Source organism: Plectropomus leopardus, chromosome 19 (genome assembly GCF_026936395.1).
Source record: "Plectropomus leopardus strain MGB_pleo_1.0 chromosome 19, ASM2693639v1, whole genome shotgun sequence".
In the NCBI taxonomy this organism is placed as follows: Eukaryota; Metazoa; Chordata; class Actinopteri; order Perciformes; family Serranidae; genus Plectropomus; species Plectropomus leopardus.
In genome coordinates, this window is record NC_142194.1 from 10,564,960 (window position 1) to 10,586,782 (window position 21,823).

A 21,823-nucleotide genomic window follows, 5' to 3' on the forward strand; every position below is an offset into this window, starting at 1 on the left:
TATATGCACAGCTCAAAACTGTGATTACTTTTCATTACAGCAGGGTGGATTGAACCACTAGTTACAAGAGCGGGGGGTGACAGAATTACAAAAAGTCTTCTGTTGTTTATATTTCACTTTCTACCTGCACAAATCTTCAAATTAACTAAATAGGAAGTTTAAATAAGCCAAATTACGTTAATAATCATCGTCAAATTGAAAGATTATAGGAATAAAATAAGTTATCGGACCCCCCTCTCCCCTGTCAAAGGTGGTACGGCTCGTGTATGTTGTCACAGGCTCATTAGCGTGCAATCTTGGACAGTAGTGCACTGGGGCAATGTTGTAGTTTGCAGGAGCTGCCTGAAGCAGGACGTGAACTGAACTGCTCGCTTTGCTTCCTGTCTGAACGCCTTGTTCTGGTTTTCTGCGCAAAAAAAACTCAACATGGTCCAGCGAAACTAAACCAGCTGCCCGGTGCTGTTGGAGAGACGAGGCGCTCATCGTGATGCTCGTGAGTAGTACTTTTTTTTGGTCAAATAATAGTAAAGCTAACTTAGGAAGTCCAGCTAAAGTGTGATGCTCCCTTGTGTTTTCAAAGTGTTAAATTTTGATTTTTATGATGATAAATGTAATAAAAAAGTGACCAGTAATAGTGCAGTCTTCTTTGTGAAAACTAAACACAGCTTAAAATAGTTAGCTTAGCAACTTTTCCTCATGCACTGTCACAGCTCTTTTGTCTTGACTGGGGGTATTACATACATAAATGCAGCTTTAAGTTAATTTGATCGGTTTATTCTTGTTGCTATTACGCCTATATTACTATTTAATACACTGTCAAAGACACAACATGATGAAATGTTACAATGAATGCTACAAAAGAAGTGTCAATAAGTTTAAATGAAGCCCAGACATGTCCATACATATGTCTTGAAATGATACCAGCTTTTATGCCAGTATCATCCATTCTTTATGTAAGGTCTAAACGTGTGCTAGGCTTGTTGGACACCTGACAATAAGTGTAAACTCAATCAGATTAGTTGGCAGAGTGACTAAGTGCTCCACAAAGTTTGCAAAGAGATACTTTATCAAAAGCATTTTATGTGAAAAGGCATCAACATCCTGATCCCAATGTGAGTTTTCACACATGCATGGCACACATGGCGAGAAAGATCAGTGTTGGCAAATGCAGAATACCTTTTTTTTTTAAATATAATTTTTTAGGTGCATGCCTTTATATGTGACACCACATTATTTGTGTCAATGTCATTTAGGTCCCCTTTTTTCTTGTATGTTACAGTTTGTGCTGTTGCAGAGGAATGTTATTGTCTTATCTTTATCTAGCCAACCTTCCCCTCAGGTATGAAGACAGAGCTGGCTGACACACAATCCAACAGATTCTGCAATTTACGTACTCAGAGGGATCATAAACACTAGAGCTTGTTAAACCTGAACTTCTTAGTGTCCCATGGCCATGATTATGACTCTTAAAGTTCACAAGTGGCTCAAACGCGCACAAACTGTACGTGTAAAACGAGAAAGCGCAGAGGAGGCAAGCACAGATGTGTCATTTTACTTCTCGAGCATTTCATATTTTATCATGCTTGTGGCCTTTCAGTCGAGTTCAAAATCCTGTTTGCTCTGTAGCCTGCGTGTAACATTCTGTGAGCTCCCGTCACACCAATTTCTTTGCCAAACTCATTTCCCTTTCATGAGGGATTTTGGAAAAAAGGGGGTTTAAGGGACTGTTTGTGCTGGTTACTTGGACAAGCTCAGTTTTCAAGGCCTTTTCTTCTGAAACTGAGAGGCATCCACCTGGAGGGCTGGCAAGCTCATCTGAAAAACTGTTGAACAGTTTTAGCTCAAGTACAAAAGAGGCTGCCTGTGAGAGCTGCAGATGATTCCTCTTGCCTCTTCCATATCACTGAAAAGGCGCTCTAAGATCCTGTGTATTGTAACGTCGCTGTTATGACATTGTTTAAACACATATGGAAAAAATAGCCGGCTTTTTCGTGTATATATGGTCAGTGGAAATGCAGTGCGGGGGCTGGATGAATTCCTGCATGCAAAACTCAAGTGCTTTTTCCTCCCCACTCTTAATTTAGATTGAGGTTAATAGGGCTGCATCCACTGGCTGTGACTTGTTCTTTATCAACATGCAGTGTTATTCTGCTGTGGGAGTAGAAGAGTGTTGTGTCTCCAACTCCAAGCCTTTGTAATTAACAGACTTTGCTAGATTTAGCATTCAAGTGGACAACATTTCTCTCCCAACTTGGACAGGTTTGTTGAAAGCCTTGATTACCGAGCTCAACAAAGCTCTTGTCCTGGACAAATGTATACAGTGCAAGTGATTATGTATGAGATGATTAAACAGCAGGCCTGCTTTAAAACGTAGGCCTCCTTGGCTGCCATGCATAGCCATGCTGAGCCTTTGTGTTTATGGTAAGTGGGCAGCTGCATGCTTGGGAGACCTTGGCTGTACCCCAGACCCTCAACTGAGCCTGATAACTACTATTGAAGCCTCCCAGCCATGCTTATTTCTGACTATTCACTTGCTGCTTTAAATGTAGAGTGTGCCTCCTGTTTGACATAGCCCTAATGTCTGTGAACATGCGGACAGCTGTGGGGCTAGCCTCCACCTCACAATGAGTTTCATAAATTGCTTTTCAGTCAGTCGGCCCTGGCGAAACTTGGCGGCACCTGCCCTTTGTGGCAACTAATTAATGACGACGCCAACAAAGAATGTTTGGGGTTTCAAAAACCCTTCGAAATAATGCACAGTACTGCAGGAACAGAAAAGCAGAACTGGTTTGCTAATTTGTCATTCAATTATCCGGTCTTCATGAGCCCTGCATGTCTGTCTGCCTTTTATTACATGCTCTGTAAACACACCCACCATTATGGCATGAGGAACTGCTTAAATGTGAGTCCAAATATGGATCAACTCAAAGAAGCAGGCCACAAGAGCCGATGGCTCAAACGAGCTTTTAAGGAACATGCATATTTTCTCCCAGTCTGTGGAAGGGGACAGCAAAACTTTTACCCAGCATTCCTTTCACAAGTGGTACGACGATGAAGAGCAAGCACAAATCCCTCAGTTAGGTTTCAAGTCAGGCCGTCTCAGGTGCTCAGCAGATGCTCGGATTACTGAGACGGCCACAATCCAGGGATTGTTGAGAGCAGGACACAGATCTGACTGCCATGCATGCAGGAATGTCAAAGGAGGATGTCTGAATATCCAACTTAATATTTATTATATGTTTTGTTCATTTTTACACAGATGAAAGACAAAATAAAGCATGTGCTACAACTAGGGCTGTCAGCGTTAAAGCATTAATTTTGATAAGATTAAGATCTGTACATAACACCTTTTCTTTTCTTTTCTTTTTTTAATCGTGTTAATCGCCAGCCGACATTGCTGTCATTAAGAGGCTGTATGGGGCCGAGTTACTAGATACTGAGATACTGGTATCATATAAAACTACAAGACCAGAGATACCAACCATGTCATGCTAACTTCTCAGGATGGGTGCAAAATAATACTCCAAAGTTAGGCTAAAAATGGCCATTTCATGGGGGCCTCTTGACCTCTGACCCCAAGATATCTGAAAGAAAATGGGGTCTATTTGATACCCATGAGTCTCCCCTTTACACACTTGCCCACTTTATGTCAGTCAGGCATTTTTTTACTTTCATTTCATTCCTAATCAAGACAATCTGGTAAGAATTGCTCTACCTTGTCAATAGGGGCTTCAAAATGTTTTTGAGCAAAAGAACACTTTGCACATCTATCAGATGAGACAGGTACGTTGGAGAGGGACAGATCGACCAAAAACCTGCAACAGGACTCATGCACACTGTCTAACTTGCAATATCCAATTGCAAAAAAACAAACAATTAACTATTTTGACACACTGCAATATACAAGACATAGTTTAAATATAAGTCACTCTGTATAATAACCATTGTAAATGAATCCCCAAAAATGCTTCCAGTGAATGGGAAGTAAAGGGTTAAACCGCCTTCTCAAAAAATATGTAAAATTATAAAAATACTACATTTTCAAAGATGCAGGTTGCATTAATAAATGAGCGAATAGGGATACATTTACATTGTAAGTGAAGAACAATATCACTAAGTTAATAGAACCCTGGATTATACCGACACCAAGGCGAGCAATTCAACAATATGTAAATATGTTGAATGACCGTCCAATTTTTCCCTATTTATTCAGACTGCAAACACTGAATCAAAAAGGTCCCTGTAAATAAACCATAAAGGCACAATAACTGATAGAAGTAAAAAAAAAAATGCACATATCCAACAAGTTTCAACATTCGTGGGGGAACCTAGCATTCATAGAAATGTCAGTGTCAATAATACATTTTAGATATAGATTTTGTGTGATAATGTTTTGAAATGCAAAGTAATGAAATTTAAAACGTGATTAAAAAAAATGCAACTGTCGTGTTTAACTTTTGAAATTCTGCTCTAAATCGCAATTTAAATTTATATATATACATAAGCCTTAGAATACTCTTACAAGTAGTTGCTCAGTAGCCGATACAAGATGCAAGAATGATTTAAGACCGTGTTGTTTTCCACCAGCTGTCCAAGTGCTATAAAATGGATTAGTATTAGCTCTAATTGTCAGTCAGACGCAAAGCTGCCAAATCCTTATGTAATGTTGGCCTAACCTGTGGGATTACAGTCTGAGCAATGTATGGAAAAGCTGTTCTAATTGGGGAAACACAACTTTCATGGGTGACCACAGTTTAGATGCCTATTGTATTTGTGAGTCTTAGAAAAGCGTCCTTTACAGTGTAGTACTATAGTGTCCTATCTTATGTAGAAAATAGAGCAGGGTCTGTTCAGGCTTTTGAAAGTCGAGAAAGCATGCCTCCGCTGTTACACCCGACCCAATCAGCTCTGTGGTTTCCTCTCCGGTGCTATCTATCGCTCGTTTAGGCTGTGCTATAGCTCGCTATTTGTGACAAGGCCAAAGCAGCGATGCTTGAAAGGCCTGCGGTGACCACAAAGGAAGTGTGGAGTCCCGTCAGCTCGTCCAAGGCGGCGTTTTTGTCGTCTTTCAGGAAAGGCCGCTGTGGCTGCAGACCTGTTCGCATGTGATGCATCTGAGGGGAACGTCTTGCAACGTTCTTCCCTTCCTCAGAGATTAGACTTCTCAGATGTCATGCTTGTTGCTGCCCCAGCACAGATAAAGAGCTATCGGCCTGCAGAAGCATTGCCTCCAACTGATTCCAGATATGGCTGCATCATGATGGAGGTGATTTGACGTCAGAAGGGTAGTGGCATCCCGCTGGCACAAATTCTAGGTGTCTCGTTCATCAGATTATAGCTTCATTTGCATCTTTGAGCCCAGCAGCCGGCTCCGTATCAGGTGAGTGCACTGGGTGGATCCATTAAGTATTGGAAATGCTTGGTAAGCTTTGTCTGTGCAAGAAAAGGCAGACAAGCACTTTGCCAGCACTTTTCAACATGTTTTCTTTTCCAAAACTGTCACGTGTTTGAAAGGTTTTCAAAGGCTGCTGGGCTAGGTTAGGCTTTTGTAATTGTGTGTTCATCTTATGTCATGGAGCAGAGGAATGTTTATAATTATGTTTTAAACCTCGCCCATTTAAAGCACTCAGCTCAGATTTATGGGATAAAAACGTAATGCCTGAGCGTAAGAAAGATGATAAATTGCAGCAATTCTCTGTAACTAAAAGTAATGGATGTTGTTTACAGTTTAGAGACCAAAGTGTCAGGCTACAGTCAGGTTTTTTCCATTTTTCCAGGGAAGGAAAACATAATTTAGTGTCCTTTTTGTTTGGGTAAACATCATGTCAAAGTGCTTTTCTCATCTTTGCCAATTTAGTTTCTTTTGAGTGAGGTTTTTTTTCTGTTTGTGTCACCGAGCCATTAATGGTAAAATATAAACAACTGTTTCCTCCACTTCCCTAGTTATCTCTGCTGCTGTGAACCACAGATCTGCGTGGTTAATGGTCACGCTCGGTATAAGCTGGCCTGACCTACTCCAGCTCCAAGCTTTGATCTGTTCTTTTCTATTCGCAGAGGCCATAAGTTAAAGCCGCCAGCCGTCCTAGAACCGTGCTGATCTCCTTGTAGAACTCTGCTAAAAACATCCTTGTGTTTAAGTTGTTTTCCTGACGTGATAAGTGTTAGTAATGGAAATCATATGCTGAATGCAAACACCATCACCAGTGTGTCAGCTCCCTCAGGGTCTTGTGATGCCAACCCCCCCCTTAACCACCCTTGTATACACACACACTCCACCCCACCACCCACAACCTCTGATGTCGCCTCTTTTGTTTCCCACGGTGTCTCATCTTCTGCACAGAGCAGTCTTTTGTTTCACATCTCTTTCTCCTCTTTTTTTCTGCTTGCAGTTGTTCTGTCATTCAAGCAGACTCTCTCTGACCTTGCAAGCATCACATATTGTGTCCACTGCTTTTTTTTTTCAGTCCCCACCTGATGTCGCCTTGAGTGGAACTGACCTATTAAAAAAAAACAAAAAAACTCTGTGATGATTATATAGATTTACATATGTGGCTGATAAGCTGTGTACTGTAACCGTGGTGCAGCACTAACGCAAAGATGGTTGTTTTGATAACCGCAAGGTCAGCTATTCCCAGCCAGCCCCTGAGGATTCAATTACACAACTTTGACTTTGCTCTATTCCCTCTCTGTGAGCTCCAGTGTGGAACACTTTGAGGAAACTTGCTCTCTCAGATGACTGATAATCCTCCAAATCGACAAGCAAGACAAAAAAAACAAGGTTTAAGTTTCTTTTCACTTTCCATCGTTTGCTTTTGTATTCGTGAACAGGTTTGCAAGAGTGCCAGTGTGGAGAAATATTGTGACTTCAGATTGTAAAAAAATTGAGGGCTCCACACTTTGAATGTGTCTGAGGTGAGCTTGAGGATTCAATGGAGTGCTGCACCCAAAAATCTGCCTTTTGAGTTTTTAACTCACTTTTTAAGCAGTACTATTGTCTCCTCATAACGTCAAAACTCTTTTTAGTACAAGACAACATCTCCACCAGACCAAAAGACCTCCCCCTCTCGGTAGAAGCATAAAATATCAAGGAAGAAATTACCAAATCAGCAAAATCCGCAGTCTACAAAAATTAAGCAGGCAAAACACTCCTCTTCTGAAATGCGTCTTGTATTGTGCTAAACTTCAGTGTATCATACCATATCAGGTATGGAACTAATCTACAGATGCTCCTGTTCAAAATGAGACCAGACTTTTCTATGTAAGTCAGTTTTTGAGCCACAACAAAGGCCAAAATGTGGCCTGCAACAGAACCTAAGGCTTGTTGTTTTAGCCGGGATGATTTTGGAAAACCTGCGGCTCCTATCAGCCAGTCAGCAGTCAGTGACAGTATAAAACAGTCAAAACAGGTTATCCAACAACCGTGTATCACTGCAACCACAAGAGGTCCTCGCACATACAGTACGTACATGTGCATGCAAAATATGAGGCTGATTGGTCCAGTAGTTTGTGAGACTAGCTGCAGACAGAAAGATGCACGGACACGCGCATGAACACACGAGATGCAACATTTGCTTGAAGCATAGTAGCGAACTGGAGGCAGAGAGATGGATCATGCTGCTGAAGTCTTTTGAGAAGTTTTTATGGATGATTTGACACCATTCTTTTGGGATAGACTTTGTGTCGCAATTGGAATCCAATGTAATTGCTGCAAATTCAGTTGAAGAAGGAAGCTACTCACTTTGAAAGGCAACGCAAAGAGCTTTACAGATTAATCAAGTCAAAGTGAATCAAAAAATGATCACAAAACATGCCGCAAAGGGCTAAACAAATAGTGATTTCAATTCAGTTTGATCTATAAAGTCCAGTATCACAAATCATAATTAGCCTTGGAGTTCTTCACAACATACACCATCACTGTGTCCTTGATCCTTCACAGCGGATAAGGAAAAACTTTTTTTTAAAAAAGCCTTTAACAGGGAGAAAAACTTGAGGAAAGTGGAAAAAACCTCAGGAAGAGCAATTGAGGAGCGATCCCTCTTCCAAGACGAACAGGTGTGCAACAGATTTTGTGCGTGCAGAGCAGATCAACACAATAATATTACAGTAATCGCCATGACAAAAAAATACAGAAAGAGTGAGAGAGTGAGTGAAAAGATACATTTTAAGCCGAGAAACTGGGCTTATTCTCTGCTGACGGTGTGTTTTAGAGCCTCCACCCAGGGGATCTGTTCCCCCCCAATCCAGCTGGATTGTTCTCCGCTTATATGGTCGACAGAATGTCAGAAATGTACTGAATTCTAATCCTCTGCTCATCTTTGTGTGTCCGCTCAGGATCGGGCCGAGGAGTGAAGCACATTCCTGAAGGAGTCGACGGCTGCTGTCTTAAGCTTATGAGAAACCAGCCTGCTCACACCATGCCCGTCAAGATGGCCGCCAACTTTTCTTGCCCTCACTGGAACAACTTGGGACAAGGATGTGTGTTGCCATGGTGATCATTTTCAAGAAAACACTGGAAAAGAAGGGCGCCGAGGATGTAACGTCCAAAAGTGCAAATTTGGGCCCGGTGAGAGGTTAATTTCTACTTGTGTCAGCTTTTTCTGTGTGAAATGTGTCATTTTATGTTTGTATGTAGTCTCGCCAACGGGCCTCAACTGCACATGTCAAGGTAGAGGACGACAAGGTGCTGCACTAAGTCAGGAAATCGCTGGCCACTCATCCCTCCGCAGCAGTTTTATGGCTCCACTTTATATTTTCCTATTTTGTCAACTTTGATGAGAATCTTGAATTTGACTTTTAGCTTCCCTTGCGTCAATTTTTCTCTGGAAAGTTCACCAGTTTTGCCTGACTGAAAGTCAAAAAAACTATTTCTAAGTTGAAGACTGGGAATGAAGGATGTTTTTGTTGCAATTATTGATAATTGCGTCATAATTGCTGCCGAGTGTTATCACCAGGGCGTTTGTCATCTGGTTTTGAATCCCTCGTGTTCCATTTACTTCAGTCAAAATGACAATGGAGTATTTTAGCTCCACCAGGCTGAGCAACTCTGACTCATTCTCTAATCAGCATCCATGCAGTAGAAACCTCCTCTCTGCCAACACAGAGTGAGAAAATTCCCCTACTAATGTGGACTGAGTTTGCCCTCTCAGCCACGTGAAATGAAGTCATCATGCTCACAGGCGAGGCGTCAATCACAGGCGTTTATGGTGGAACTCTCTCTGCAGCTGATGAGCAGCATTTAGCGTTTTTGGCCAATTATACATGAACAAAATTTGACTTTACAGTAAGTTTTTACTTTTATTTGTTGATTTATTGACTTTTTATAATGAGAACCTCATGTACATTTTACACAAAGCTATTTATGTGACTTTCTGACTGAATCTCTTGCGTTTTTGCAGTTCCAGGCACAGACCATGAGCCAGGGGACCGCTCTTTTCTCTTGTGGACTCATGGGTAAGAGTCTGCCATCTTTCTTATCAATATACAAATTCACAGCCATAATAGCATCATGGATAATTGGCGATCATTAAAATAAAATGCCAATATAGATAATCGGCAAAATGCCAAATATTGGCCCAAATAATCGTCCAGGCCGATAATCTGTCGATCCCTATACCGCATCACATTGATAGTCTGTCTAAAATGGACCAACAGCACCAGAGATATTAAAGGTATTGGTACCTTGTTATGAACCATACAGCATACCAAAATCTAACACAGGCCATAGCAATACATCAATATCATATCGATACTGTGAAATGAGACTCTATTTGTGGTTTTTGATATTCTATATATCACCGTGCCTTAGTCACATGTTATATTTGATCATTTCGCCAAACCCTACACCATATTTATTCTTGTTTTGCGCCATGGTGTCAGTCAGTGTGTCTTACTTACAGGGCTTTACTGCACAATTCAAAGCTTCATTCATAATGTTGAACATTCAAACTAAATTAAATTCAGATGCTGTGCAGCTTCTTTTTTTTTTTTTTTTTTTGCATGTCTATTCATTTTTTCAGTAGTGGATGTGTAGGATTATTTTTTAAACATTTCCAATAATTTCAGAGCATTTTTAAGTCCAAAAGTCAAAATGTATTTGGAAAAAAATATAGATGTATCGATGCCAATTCCAAAATTCATGTTTTAATCTAAAAAAAAATCAGTCTATATTTGTTGACATTTAGCCTTTCAAAAACAGTATTTTCAATGTGGTTTGCTTTCCCACTTGCCACACACAAAGGAAGGCATGCACCTGTACCAGTGAGGTGGTGAGGAAGCAACCTAACAGCACCAGAAATCACATTTATTTACTGTAGAAAGTTGAAGAAGCTTCAAATGTAGAAAAAAAATAAAAAGTCTTCTGTACAGCCATGCTAACTTTCCATTACAAACTAGACATGACAAGTAAATATGTCCAGCGGTCTTCAGCAGCTTGTAAATGCTGAAAAATGTCAGGCGTTCAGTGAGCACGCGGGTTTGGAGGAGCTCGTCCCATTGTAACATTTCTAAGAAATTATTGGCAGAACGGCAGCACGCCAGTCTGTGCTGCATCTGGTCGACGGTTACACGGCATTATGTGAAACATATCAGACAGGTGTTCCGCCCAAGATGAATGTGCGTTAATGACTACGTGTTAGCGGCCTATCATTAGCAGGAATTTCATGGCACTGCTGCATGCCATAAAGCTGTGGACATGCTGTCCCCAAGTTGAGAATTTGGTTATGACTACAAAGGCCCATGTGCATAGTTTACCCAGCCTTATGAGTAACAGCCCTTGCAGTCTTTGTATCGTCAGATTAAATGGTATTCTGTCCTGAAGTAACTTGGCATTGAGTGTGTAACACTGGCAGAGAGCACAGCAGCACCAGTAGGTGTTGTTAACACTGCCCTTTGTTCCTCCTCCTGCCCGTGTACTGTAGATGGTATTTTAGGATTTTATCTCCAGTGGAGAAGAATAGACCTTTTTGCATACCAGGAGTGGGCAGAGGCTTCGACTTTCAGTATCTGACTCAGAGTTGACTGACCAGTTCAGTTGGCTGACCCATTCAGCAAATCAGAGTTTCTGTTGTTGGAATAACAGGTGCTTTCCTGGCATGGTAACTATTATTCTGGTGCAATGCCGGGCGGTAATCGCAGATAGGGAGCTGCTGTCGATCTCAACAAAAAAACAGGGTTTATGATGGGTTATTGACATTTTATCACGCCTCGCTCCAGCAGAGACGAGGTTTGATATGGAGTCAGTTAGACATCGAGCTCAGCTCTCCTTTCCCAATTAGCTGTGATTACAGACTGTGACACTGAAGCAGTGCCCACAGGACAGGGGTTATTTTTAGTGCCAATTACACAAAGCAGTCAGTAGTGTCAATACAAAGTACACATGCTGTGACCAGCGCGCTGACCCAGACCGGAGCCGAGTCACGGATGTTGAGGCTGCCAAACTTGACCTCTCATGATTGCAGAACCTTGGCATCAGAAACTGTTAAGAAAGTTGCTTCTTAGATGTTTATGTCTAAAGTGATTCTCTGCTTTTTTGCTTTCAACAAGTTATTTGTAATTTGCCCTCAGAAAACCTCAGCCAAAAACATGCACACTGAATCTGATGCATTTTTAGAAACTCCTTTGACACTGAAAAAAATGCAACTCTCAAGCAGCAGTGATGATGTCACTCCTGACGAAAAATAAAGTGTAAAGAGGAGGGAGGGGTGTATACTTGGGATGTGTAAAATTAGAAGTAGTCTACTGAAGTAGTTGAGATTGGCTTTCAAAAATATTGAGATATACATCATGTATATATATCATGTCATATCACCCATCCATACCAGATCTGCAGTTACTTCAAGATCTGCTGTCTCAGTTCATTCATGAATACTGCAGAAATTCAAGACTACTTTGACACTATTGATGGCGTACAAAACATTTCAGAGTTGATATGTAAAAACATAATTTTTTTTAATGTTTTCACACAAAATTCAGGGTCTCTTTGTGCAAATAAGCCTATAAGTCATTCATGAGAGGTGGTTATTGAGAGGTTATTCAAATGATTCTGGTCTCTTGTTGCAGAGACAAGCCGATGGCGTGAGGTGGGTCACAGCTGTTCCCTACAGCCGAGGCCAGTTGGGACCAGCCTGGAGAGCCTGTGGGACGTCCTGCCTGAGGTGCACAAAAGCTCCGCCCACTGGGGCTGGGATGTTGGCTCCACTTCAACCACAATCACCAGCTTGTTGCACGACCTCAGCCTGACTGAGGCTGCGTCCTCGCACTCCACTGCACCTCCCAGCAAGCGGCAGTGCCGCTCCCTGTCCTGCTCGGACGAACTTGGCGGTTGCCGCTCTACCTGGCGGCCTCAGGGCTCTCGTGTGTGGACAACGGTGGAGAAGAGGAGATGCCACAGCGGAGGCAGCGTCCAGCGTAGCGGAGTGGGGAACGCGCAACTCGGCTTCCCGGCCATGCAGCGGAGCTCCAGCTTCAGCCTTCCTGCTCGCTCCAACACCCTGGAGCTGCCCTGCTTCACCCAGCATCTCCCCCGCCCCTCCGCCTTCACCGGCCTGACGCCCTCCTCCTCCATGATCATATCCTCCGAGCCCTCAGCGCAGCCCCTCTACCTCTCTCATGAACAGATCTGCCTCCCTGAGCCTCGTGGACCCTCGCCACACAGCTCTCCTGACTCCACGCCAGAGCTAGAGCGCCGCGGTGGACAGGGGGGTCTAGCCCGTAGTCGCTCACAGCCGTGTGTCCTCAACGACAAGAAAATTGGTGTGAAGCGCAGACGACCAGCTGACACACACAAACAGAGGCCTTCTTTGGATCTGGCAAAGATGACCCAGGTTGGTATTTAAAAGTATTAACAAATCACACAGAAAGAAACTGCTTTGTGCCATATTTAACCCTTTGAAACCTGAGCAAAGTGGCTTGGTTTCTTTCAAAAACATGGTTAGAAGGCAATGAGCAACTTTACAATAAATGGCCCAAAAAATTGCAAGAAATTAGTATAAGGTTACAAGATGATTACCTGAAAAGATGCAAAAACAAAAAAAGAAAAGTAAAAAAAAAACCAAGCAAACAAGAAAATGACCTAAGAAAGTGCAAATATACATTTTTTTCTGTAATATATTTTTTTAAATTATAAGAATTCTTATATTCCCCCTTTTTTGTTGTTTTGTTTTGTTTTTTGTTTTACGTTGTGTCTAATAATAACCCCCAGCTAATTTTTGAGTCATTTCCTTGTCACGTATTACTTTTAATTAATGAGAAATTAATTATTTTTTTTCTGCAATTATTGTGACATTTTTTGGCAAGTTGCTTATTATGTCTTTTTTCCCATATTTTTTTTTTAAAGAAATCAAATTTTCTCAGGTTTCAAAAGTTGAAGTGCTAGGGAAACGTGTCTTAACACAGCAAAAGACAAATGGTGTCAATCCAGGTGTTAAAGAGTTTATCAGGACAATATAGTGTAATGATTACCGCAATACTGCAATCTCTGCCAGTCAGTTTTTAAATCTAGGGAGTGTGCATCCAGTTTCCATCACTTGATGCCTTATAAACATAGTTAAACAGTATACTAAATATTGCATCTGTCATATAATTTATCAGAAGTAGTTTCCGGTGTCATTTTATGTGCACTTTATTTATTGGTTGAACTCAAAACGCCCTCTTATGTGCTCCAAAGATCACTGTCAAGAACAAGAGACAAGTGCCTCAGGAAATTGTCATGCCAGCTGGAAGCTCTGCTAGGTCCATCAGTCTCACCAACATTAGCTAGTTATACTACGCTGTTGTGGCAACTTGCTCTTCCATGTTGGATAAACAAACACTTCCAACAAAGGTCACGCCATTGTGTCTGTTCTCCCTCAGCACACCTCAAAGTGTTTCTGCAGGCATTGTCATCAAATGAAGGCGACCGTTCATTCATGCAGGCCTGTTCCGGGTCACATTCCATTATGTGCTTGTGTTTTTGCACTTGCAGAAATGGAGCGCACTAAACATTGAATGCCGGTTTTGTGCTTTTGGAAAAAAAATGATTTGATTAAAGCAGGAATTAAGCGGTCAATCAGATGATCAGTTTGCACTCAGAAAAGAAAAAGATCTTATGAAACCAGAGCTGATCCATTTCTGAAGTCAAACTGTTCCATCTGCACGTCCCGGCAGGTGTTTGTGTCTTTGTGCCACTACGAGCACACGATCACACATAGTAAAATTTTACATGGACACTCACTGGATCATAAACACAGAGCTGGACTTGGCCCCTCTGAGAAAGTCACTCGGAGTTCAGCGGAGTCTTAACAACAGCGCTGCTGTGACACGACAAGCAGACGCCACACACGCTCCAAACACAGACGAGGTCAGCGTGGAGAAAAAAGCCCTAGGCGAGGCAACCAACAATATTTTCACAGAGGAACGTCAGGGTGCTGAGATTGTTAGCATTGGATCTTTCCTGCTGTTTGTGCATTGTGTTCTCTGTTCCTCTATTAAAAGGGACTGCTGGGTTTTATTGCATCATATCTTTTTTTTTAGATTTCTTTTTAAACTTCTCAAGTGACCGTGGTTTATAGGCAAGCCTTGGGAAAAAATGTCATGCAGATATTTTGACTCAATTATGCAACTAAACCCAGAGATAGTGCTGATAAGTAAATCTGCAGAAGAATCAGCTGACAGTTTACACAGTCCCTTAATGGTTTCAAGTTATTTAGCAGGTAATAATGTGACAGCTTTGTCGGTTCCAGTTTTTTTCCAGATTCTTAGATGCATTGTGATTCTTTCTTAAAAGATTTTTGCCTCAATGCAGAGGAATAGTCAGTAATCAGAAATTTAAAACATTAATTCTTCGATGAGGATGGCTGAGCATGAGCAACTGCGGACCTTTACAATCTGACTGGCACCCCTGGCTTAAAAGCCAAACCGATATCAAAGAACTAGCTGCGACGAACGCAGACTGTTGCGTTTCCTCATATTGCCTGTATCTTGGCCATAAAGTTGCACCTGAACACACTGCGAAGACTACAACCAACCACCAACAAGAATTTATCTTCTGTGCCTTCATGAAAGAAAAATAGCTCTTGATTGTAGCAGTATCCATTGCATTGTACTGAAAGAACAAATTATATTTACCTTGCACAAGTGAACAACAGCACAGTTAAGACTGTTTCTGTTGAGGAGCCCAATGGCTAAAAAACCCAAATCTAACCTAATAGAACAAGTTTGTTTTGATCTCACGCCTTCTTGACTTTAGTCATGTTTGCTTTCCTCACTTACGTTTCTCTTCTCGTGCACTGAGCTGAACTGCCAATCAGACTGATTTCATTAATTAATGGTTTAACCAACAATTTCAACGCGCTGAATCGCCAAAAAAGCCAACAAGGGCCACCTGTAGTGCCAACAGTGCGGGACACACCACCAAAACTAGAGTTACAGGTGCTCGCAGACTGTCGATTTGGTGCGTTAGGGCCCTAAAAGCTAGTGTATTTGAGCATTTTGGTTTCTATGAAGTCGAAAGAAAAAGGTGAAAGAGCCACACTGAATCCAAGATGAGCCTAACTAAGCTAAAATATTTTGGGAACGCAACAAAACAAAGATACCATAATTCATGTTTCCACCCGGAGTTAGAGTAAAAACTGCCAGTTTTAGTGGCTGCCAATAAGAACATAATTAAATAAGTGAGAAACAAGAAGTCACACAGTGAGAAAAAAATAAATCATGCATAGAAATAAAAAATTTTGATGCATCAGGATGCATTGATAATTGTTTTCTGGCCCTAGTTTTTAGACTGCTGGTTGGACAAAACAAGCTGTTGATAAAAATGTCACCTCGGGCTCTGCAAACTTATGATGGATATTTTCACTATTTTTTGCCATTTTATAGACCAAACTATAATCTTATTAGTTAAAAAATAGTCTGATTGTTTAAACTTCAGAGCCTGAAGTGTATAACTGTTAAGATTTTTTAAAAATCAGAGTGGGAAAAGATGCATGTGACGATGGACCAAACTTGCTCGGCACTCATCTCGAGGGCTGCACGTGCGTCACCCTATCAGTGCTCAAAGTCACCTTACTATTCAAGGATTGGTCACAGTGCTGAGTGTGTCTCTAAAGTGTCCTCTCATCTACAACGGTGTAGTTTACCCGGGAGAAACTGCTACCCTCAACGTGGCTCACTGCGGCTCCATGAATGTCAGGAAGCAGAGCAGCTGTGGCAGAGGTTATAGATCGTTGCACAGGGGAGATGCATGTTGGGTAAAGAGATATTGATTTCTGTAAATTCAGCTCAGTGGGTGGATCGCTGCCACAACCGGGCCTCATGAGCTATTGATCAGCTTGTATTGACGGAGAGTCAAGGTCAGTATGGATGAGGAGTCTGCTCTCCTCTCCATTTCATTCAGAGAGAGGGGGGGTGGCTGATAGTGGCAGACAAACTGGACACCGGCAGCACTTATTCATGACCCTCATTCTGATGTGGTGCAGTAAGTTGATTGAGGACGCTAGAGGCTTTTCTCTGTCTGAAACGCTTCCTCTGCAGAACGCCTGCTCCGCTCAAAGTTGGAGCTATACTTGGTTTAGTTAAAGTCCCCCTCCACTCAAAAATCTGTTTCTTGTCTGTTTCTGTTTCTTCTTGTGTTCATTAGAAGAATCCATATAAATACCTCCTCTTGTGGTATTCACAATCTCGTAAGTGGACATTTTTTAGAAGTTCTGAGTACACGAGTTGTGTGATGTGTTTGCAAAACGTGAAAGTATCACAAACATTTGTTTACACAGCCCCTTTTTTCTGTAACGATCCAAAATCCAATTGAAAAAAATCCAATTGACTTTTTCACGAGGGAACCAGGGCGACCCGCTTGCTAAATGGTTAGCTGTGTTGGCTTCTAGATGGCGACAGTAGCATCTATGTTGCTGCTGCCTAGCAACGATGCTCTCACGACTCAACGACTGTAACGCCAAGCATGTAGTCTACGAGGCTTCCCATGTCAAAACTAGCACAAGTTCAATATGAAGGCAGCATGTGTTCCCGAAAATGTCTGACCTTGTCAAATCTGACTTTTACTTGTGGCGACCCCAGTGTAGAAGATATTACTATATGTTTCACAGCCACTACAAGCTAACAACAACGTAAACAAATAAAAGATGCTTTCTACACATGTCTGCTAGTCACAGATTTTGGGGCACAACAAACTCCTCATCTGACTCTGGCTCTGATCGAGGCTCAAACATGTATCACTGATTCTCTCTTACATGTCCTCTAATGCTAACGCTAGCCATTTTCACGCACACTGCTCTCACACCAGTCAACCTAGCCTAGCAGCGTTGGGGAAAACGAAACCTACTGAAAGCAGTGGTGGCCAGACACTTTTTTTTTTAACTTTGTACATGGGAAAACCATGTTAAACAAAATATCGCTCATAGCAGTGTTTTTTGTGTACTTAAAACACGTCTGGAGGGAAACTTTAATGTCTGGTTCTGTTTTGCTATACTCCAGACTCAACATAGCCTTATCAGTTTGGTCCCATGGCTAGGGCCAAAAATTTGATGGTCGAACTGAAACGCTAACGAAGAAGGCAGCAATGTGACACTGGCCTGGTGCTGAAAAACGTACCCTCTCGGCTACTAGAGCCAAGAAAAACATCAGGGCCCCGTTTGATCTACTGCTGAGACACTGCTGTCAAGTCGAAGACATGAAAAATGACTTTACATTTCTTCCCTTCTGGTATCATTTTGATCTTTTTTGTATTAGACAAAATCAGAGGTTAGAAGACACTTTGTGCTCTTGGTATGATTGATTATTTGCAGCTGTATTTAACACGCTTGGCTGTGACCTGCATCCACAACAGTCCCATACTTGTTGCGTATTACATAAGCACACAAGTGACAGGAGGTTTCACAGAGGCCCTATTCTCCTGTGTCCTTCTGGCCCTAACACCGTAGTGGTCAGGCATGAGGCAGCTGTCCTGCCCTCGCCACATTAGCTGCACAGATTGGATAAGCCTCTGTCATAAAGCCTTCCACTCCAGCACGCACAGCTGCCACAGGACTGGCTTGCGGCAGCACTGGCACATGTGGATTTGCCTAAGGAAGTTTCTGGGTTTCCCAGATGTATGTGTTCATTGTGCAGTCCTAGTGAAAGGCCGGCAGAGTCAAAAGGCCGACATGAGTGATGTCCACCCTCTGGGTATCTGGCCACTTGCTGCCTGGGTTCCCGTTGGACCTCACATTGCAATCGTCCAACTACCAGTTGCTCCAGTATGTAATACAAGCTAAATTTATACCCTTCAAATCTTTTTACTTCTTCTTATAGTGGTTGTTGTCCAGTGTCCAGCTCTGATCTCACTGACTCACCCACACACTGTATGAATACAGTAGAGGGATTGTTTTCATAGGACGGCTGTTTGCCTTTTGGTTTAGTTTGTGCCCTAGTTAGGACATGGGTCATAGTCCAAGATGAAGGAAATGTTTTCGATTTCCTCACCAAATATGCCATCACCATGGAGGCGATGGACTCCCACCAGACCAAAGATTTCACTATTTGTTTGAACGGTTACTTAGGTATTTTTATAAAAATTTCAGGGCTGTTTCTTGTTAAAAAAAAAAAAAGGTCAATCTCTGACCTATTTTAGTGTAAGTGAATTGGTATGCCCCAAGTGGTTACACTGCAGGCTTTTTTTCCCCTGCCAGCTGCAGCAGTGTCTTAAGATGGACCAATTTCAACATTTGTTGTCCCATTTAGACTTATAGACACAAAAACATGGGAAATAATGTCCCAGGTTGAAAAATGCCAAAGTTGCCCTTACAATGTATGCTTGTGTCCTTGAAAACATAAATTTATGCTTCTAAAAAGATGATCTTTCTGTATTTCCACAGAAACTTCGGAATTTCCACAGCCTTAGCTGCCCTGGAATCACAGTGGAAGACAGCTGCGAGTCGAGTCAGGCCCTCCCCACTCTCAGGAGCACCTCTCAGTGCGACACTGATGACTCATCAGCAAACATACACGGCTCGGAGGACGTTCAGCCTCGGACCAAAGAGGGCGAGATCACCAGGAACGTGCCGTCAGACCCCACCATCGAGGAGGTGGACTGGATGCCAGGGACGACCAATGGGAAGGACAATGAGCCCCTGTGGGCGGGGCTGTGTAGCATGAGGAAGGATGTTTATCAGCTTGGAGGCGAGCTTGACATCGAGCAAATTGAGAGGAACTGAGCTGGACTGTCTTTCTCTCGGTGGACGCTGATTTCGGGGACTGAAAGTTTATCACCAGGTGGTACAGTAAACAGTACTGATAGTCTTAAGGATAAAGCAAGTGGAAAGCTAATGCAGCGAGTGTTGCAGCACTTGTTTTTTGTTTTTTTCTAAAGGAGAGATTTAGCAGGAGCTTTGTGGGCTAAACCCCTATTTTTGGAGGCTTTGTGTAGGCAGAAGCTACTCCCACACTGTGTGTTATCTCAACTGTGTCTCAGGAGAACAAGGAAGTCGGGGAGGACGGATTCGGGTGGAGATAATAGAACTGATAAATATAAAAATGATATATTAATGTTGGCTCAGAGACTGGGGTCTTAAACATTTCTCTGTAACCCTGATTACCTTCATTGTACTACGTCTGGAGAGAATTCACAGCAGGTTTGTATAAATTCTCTGCACTAGAAAGAGTGTCCGTTCCTGTGACGTTCTTCAATAGTACATGAGTACATGATGGACAGAAATGAAGACTACTTCGAGAGCTACTGTTAGTAAAACCCCTTTCACTCTTACTGAGCAACAAGCTGCACGCACACACAACCTGTAAAGTATATTGAAGAGCTTAACATTTCACACAGTAACATCAGGCTTCTCTCTTGAGATCTATGCTCCCCTTTGTGTGAGAGGAACTTTGTGATGCTAATAGCGTTAATATTCTTTCTTTTTACGATTTGTAACTACAAAGTTATGTAAAACATGAGCATATTTCTATACGAATAAAACACAGTTTTAAATGTGTCATTTGTAATCGTGTTATTTCAGCCTCTTCATTCACAAAATTCAATGTGTGCTCTTTAAGGATAACTTTTTTTAAGTGTCTTTCTGTTTTACCATGTTTTTGTGTAGAAGTGACTAATGAAAACAACAATTTCTGTAATTGATCCAGTATTGTGCAAGAGGCCAACAGTTGGTAGCAGTATAACAGGCTGCAGTGTAACCACTCTGGGCATTTATGCACCTCCCATTATCTTCCTCCAACTAAAAGTGGCTGTTTATACCACTGACAGTCTCAGATTACTATAATTAGTGTCTGACAACATTATGGAAAGGATCCCCTCAGGTATAGACCTTCTTTTTTAAGAGTAAGATTCTTTTTGTTTTTACCCCAAAATGGACAAATCAGCACCCTACCAGACTCCATTTAAATAAACAGTTACTCTAGCATGTAAAGACCCAGCATGTTTTCACATCTAACTGGATGACTTAAGGGCAGACATGTCAAACTGGTCCACAGGGGGGCCGGTGTGGCTGCAGGTTTTTGTGCCGACCAACCAAGAGCACACAGTTTGACCAATCAACTGTCTGAAGACGGAGATCAGTTGATTAAATGAGTCAAGTCTGGTGTGCTGCTACTTGGTTGGAAACAAAACCTGCAGCCACACCGGTCCCCCTGTGGACCGGTTTGACATGCCTGCTTAAGGGTTTATGTCCACCAAACCAGAAGTGAAACCAAGATGGTTTTATGAGTTTTATTTTGTTTCTGTCAACTCTAAATTAAGTGTGTTTTAGGATCAATTGCATAATGTTGTCAAACACTAAGATTAATAATCTGTTGCAATTGCATTTTTGTGGACATAAACTACATTTTAACGCATCTGCAATAAGTATGGCTGCATGTCGGTGCTCTATACCTTAAAGTTATTGACTGAAATATCCAAGTAGTACAGAATCTTCTCCACTCAAACAAAACCTACGTTCGTTCCTTTTTGAAACCCACATTTAGAAGAGAAAAAAAACGGTTTGCTTACAACCAATTATCGCAAGCATCTTAAATTAAATGCAACATGCTACTGGCCCACTACTGCAGCTGCTTCAACTCGTACAGTCTGTGCTGTGCTGAAGTCTAGCATGGTCTGTCTGACAGAGCTGGCAGTTCAGCGTGCGGAGATGCCACCAGATGAGTGGTGGTGGCATTTTACACGACTTAATATTTCCATTCACATGATGGGTATTGAATGTCGTGCAAAGAAAAGGTATCACATTAAGTACTCTACTGGTATTGGTATCACTGTAAGAGTACTGGTATTGGTGCTGGTATAGTGATATTTTATTTTCAACGCTCAATCGGTGGCAATTTTGCATGAGTACTATTACTTTGGACACTTAGTTTTGATAGTAAGCACATCTTGCTGATGAAACTTGTGTACTTTTACTTTTGTACTATGATCATCTAGGACTCCACTGTGGTATTGCTACTTTTATATAAGTAAAAAACGGAGGGAGAATTCCCCTGCTGCTGTTAGCTGAGCACATGCATTAACAGCAAGGTCATTGTTGGAGACGTCTTTAATGCAACAATGCAGACTGACCCAATTAAGTAGCAGGAAAAGACAATCACAACCGTAGTAGTGGTACTACTGATGGGCCTGTGTTTGTGTGCTGAAGCGGGGAGTGAGTAGGGAGGACGCCAGGCAGCGGTGGGAAGTCCGGTCCCTGTTTCTTTTCTTTTTTTTTTTTTTTTTTTGATGGCGGGTGGAGTGGTGGAGCTGAGCGGCGGTTCACCCCAGAGACCTCCCTCCCTCCCTGCGCTGGGAAACAAAAGGGGCTTTTTCTCTGAGGAGCACAGTGACGTGGGAGGCGGCTGTGAATGTGGGCCATGTGTCAGA

At 42.1% G+C, this 21,823-nt stretch overlaps 2 protein-coding genes across 3 annotated transcripts in view; one reads left to right on the forward strand and one right to left on the reverse strand.

Annotated features, from left to right (window-relative positions):
• lhpp (phospholysine phosphohistidine inorganic pyrophosphate phosphatase) overlaps positions 1-21,823 on the reverse strand; it is a 70,080-nt gene that overhangs the window by 5,488 nt on the left and 42,769 nt on the right. The window contains exon 8 of one of the 2 annotated variants that reach the window (XM_042507478.2): positions 753-6,497. The exons of the other annotated variant lie outside the window; for it this stretch is intronic. The gene's annotated coding sequence lies outside the window, so the exon portion shown is untranslated. Of the gene's footprint in view, positions 1-752; positions 6,498-21,823 lie in introns of those variants that run through there. 2 annotated transcript variants of the gene reach the window in all.
• fam53b (family with sequence similarity 53 member B) lies at positions 309-19,955 on the forward strand. Its single transcript, XM_042507474.2, has 5 exons — positions 309-493; positions 8,332-8,563; positions 9,396-9,450; positions 12,058-12,821; positions 18,843-19,955. Exons 2-5 carry the CDS (start codon positions 8,474-8,476, stop codon positions 19,179-19,181), a joined length of 1,248 nt encoding a protein of 415 aa, XP_042363408.1. The 5' UTR covers positions 309-493; positions 8,332-8,473; the 3' UTR covers positions 19,182-19,955.

What these genes read in the sequence shown, in the direction of transcription:
- fam53b (XM_042507474.2), top strand. Translation starts at nt 8,474, where the DNA reads ATGTGTGTTGCCATGGTGATCATTTTCAAGAAAACACTGGAAAAGAAG. An exon ending in TTTCTCTTGTGGACTCATGG is followed by an intron (nt 9,451 to 12,057) that starts GTAAGAGTCTGC and finishes CTCTTGTTGCAG; the next exon opens with AGACAAGCCGATGGCGTGAG. An exon ending in ATCTGGCAAAGATGACCCAG is followed by an intron (nt 12,822 to 18,842) that starts GTTGGTATTTAA and finishes GTATTTCCACAG; the next exon opens with AAACTTCGGAATTTCCACAG.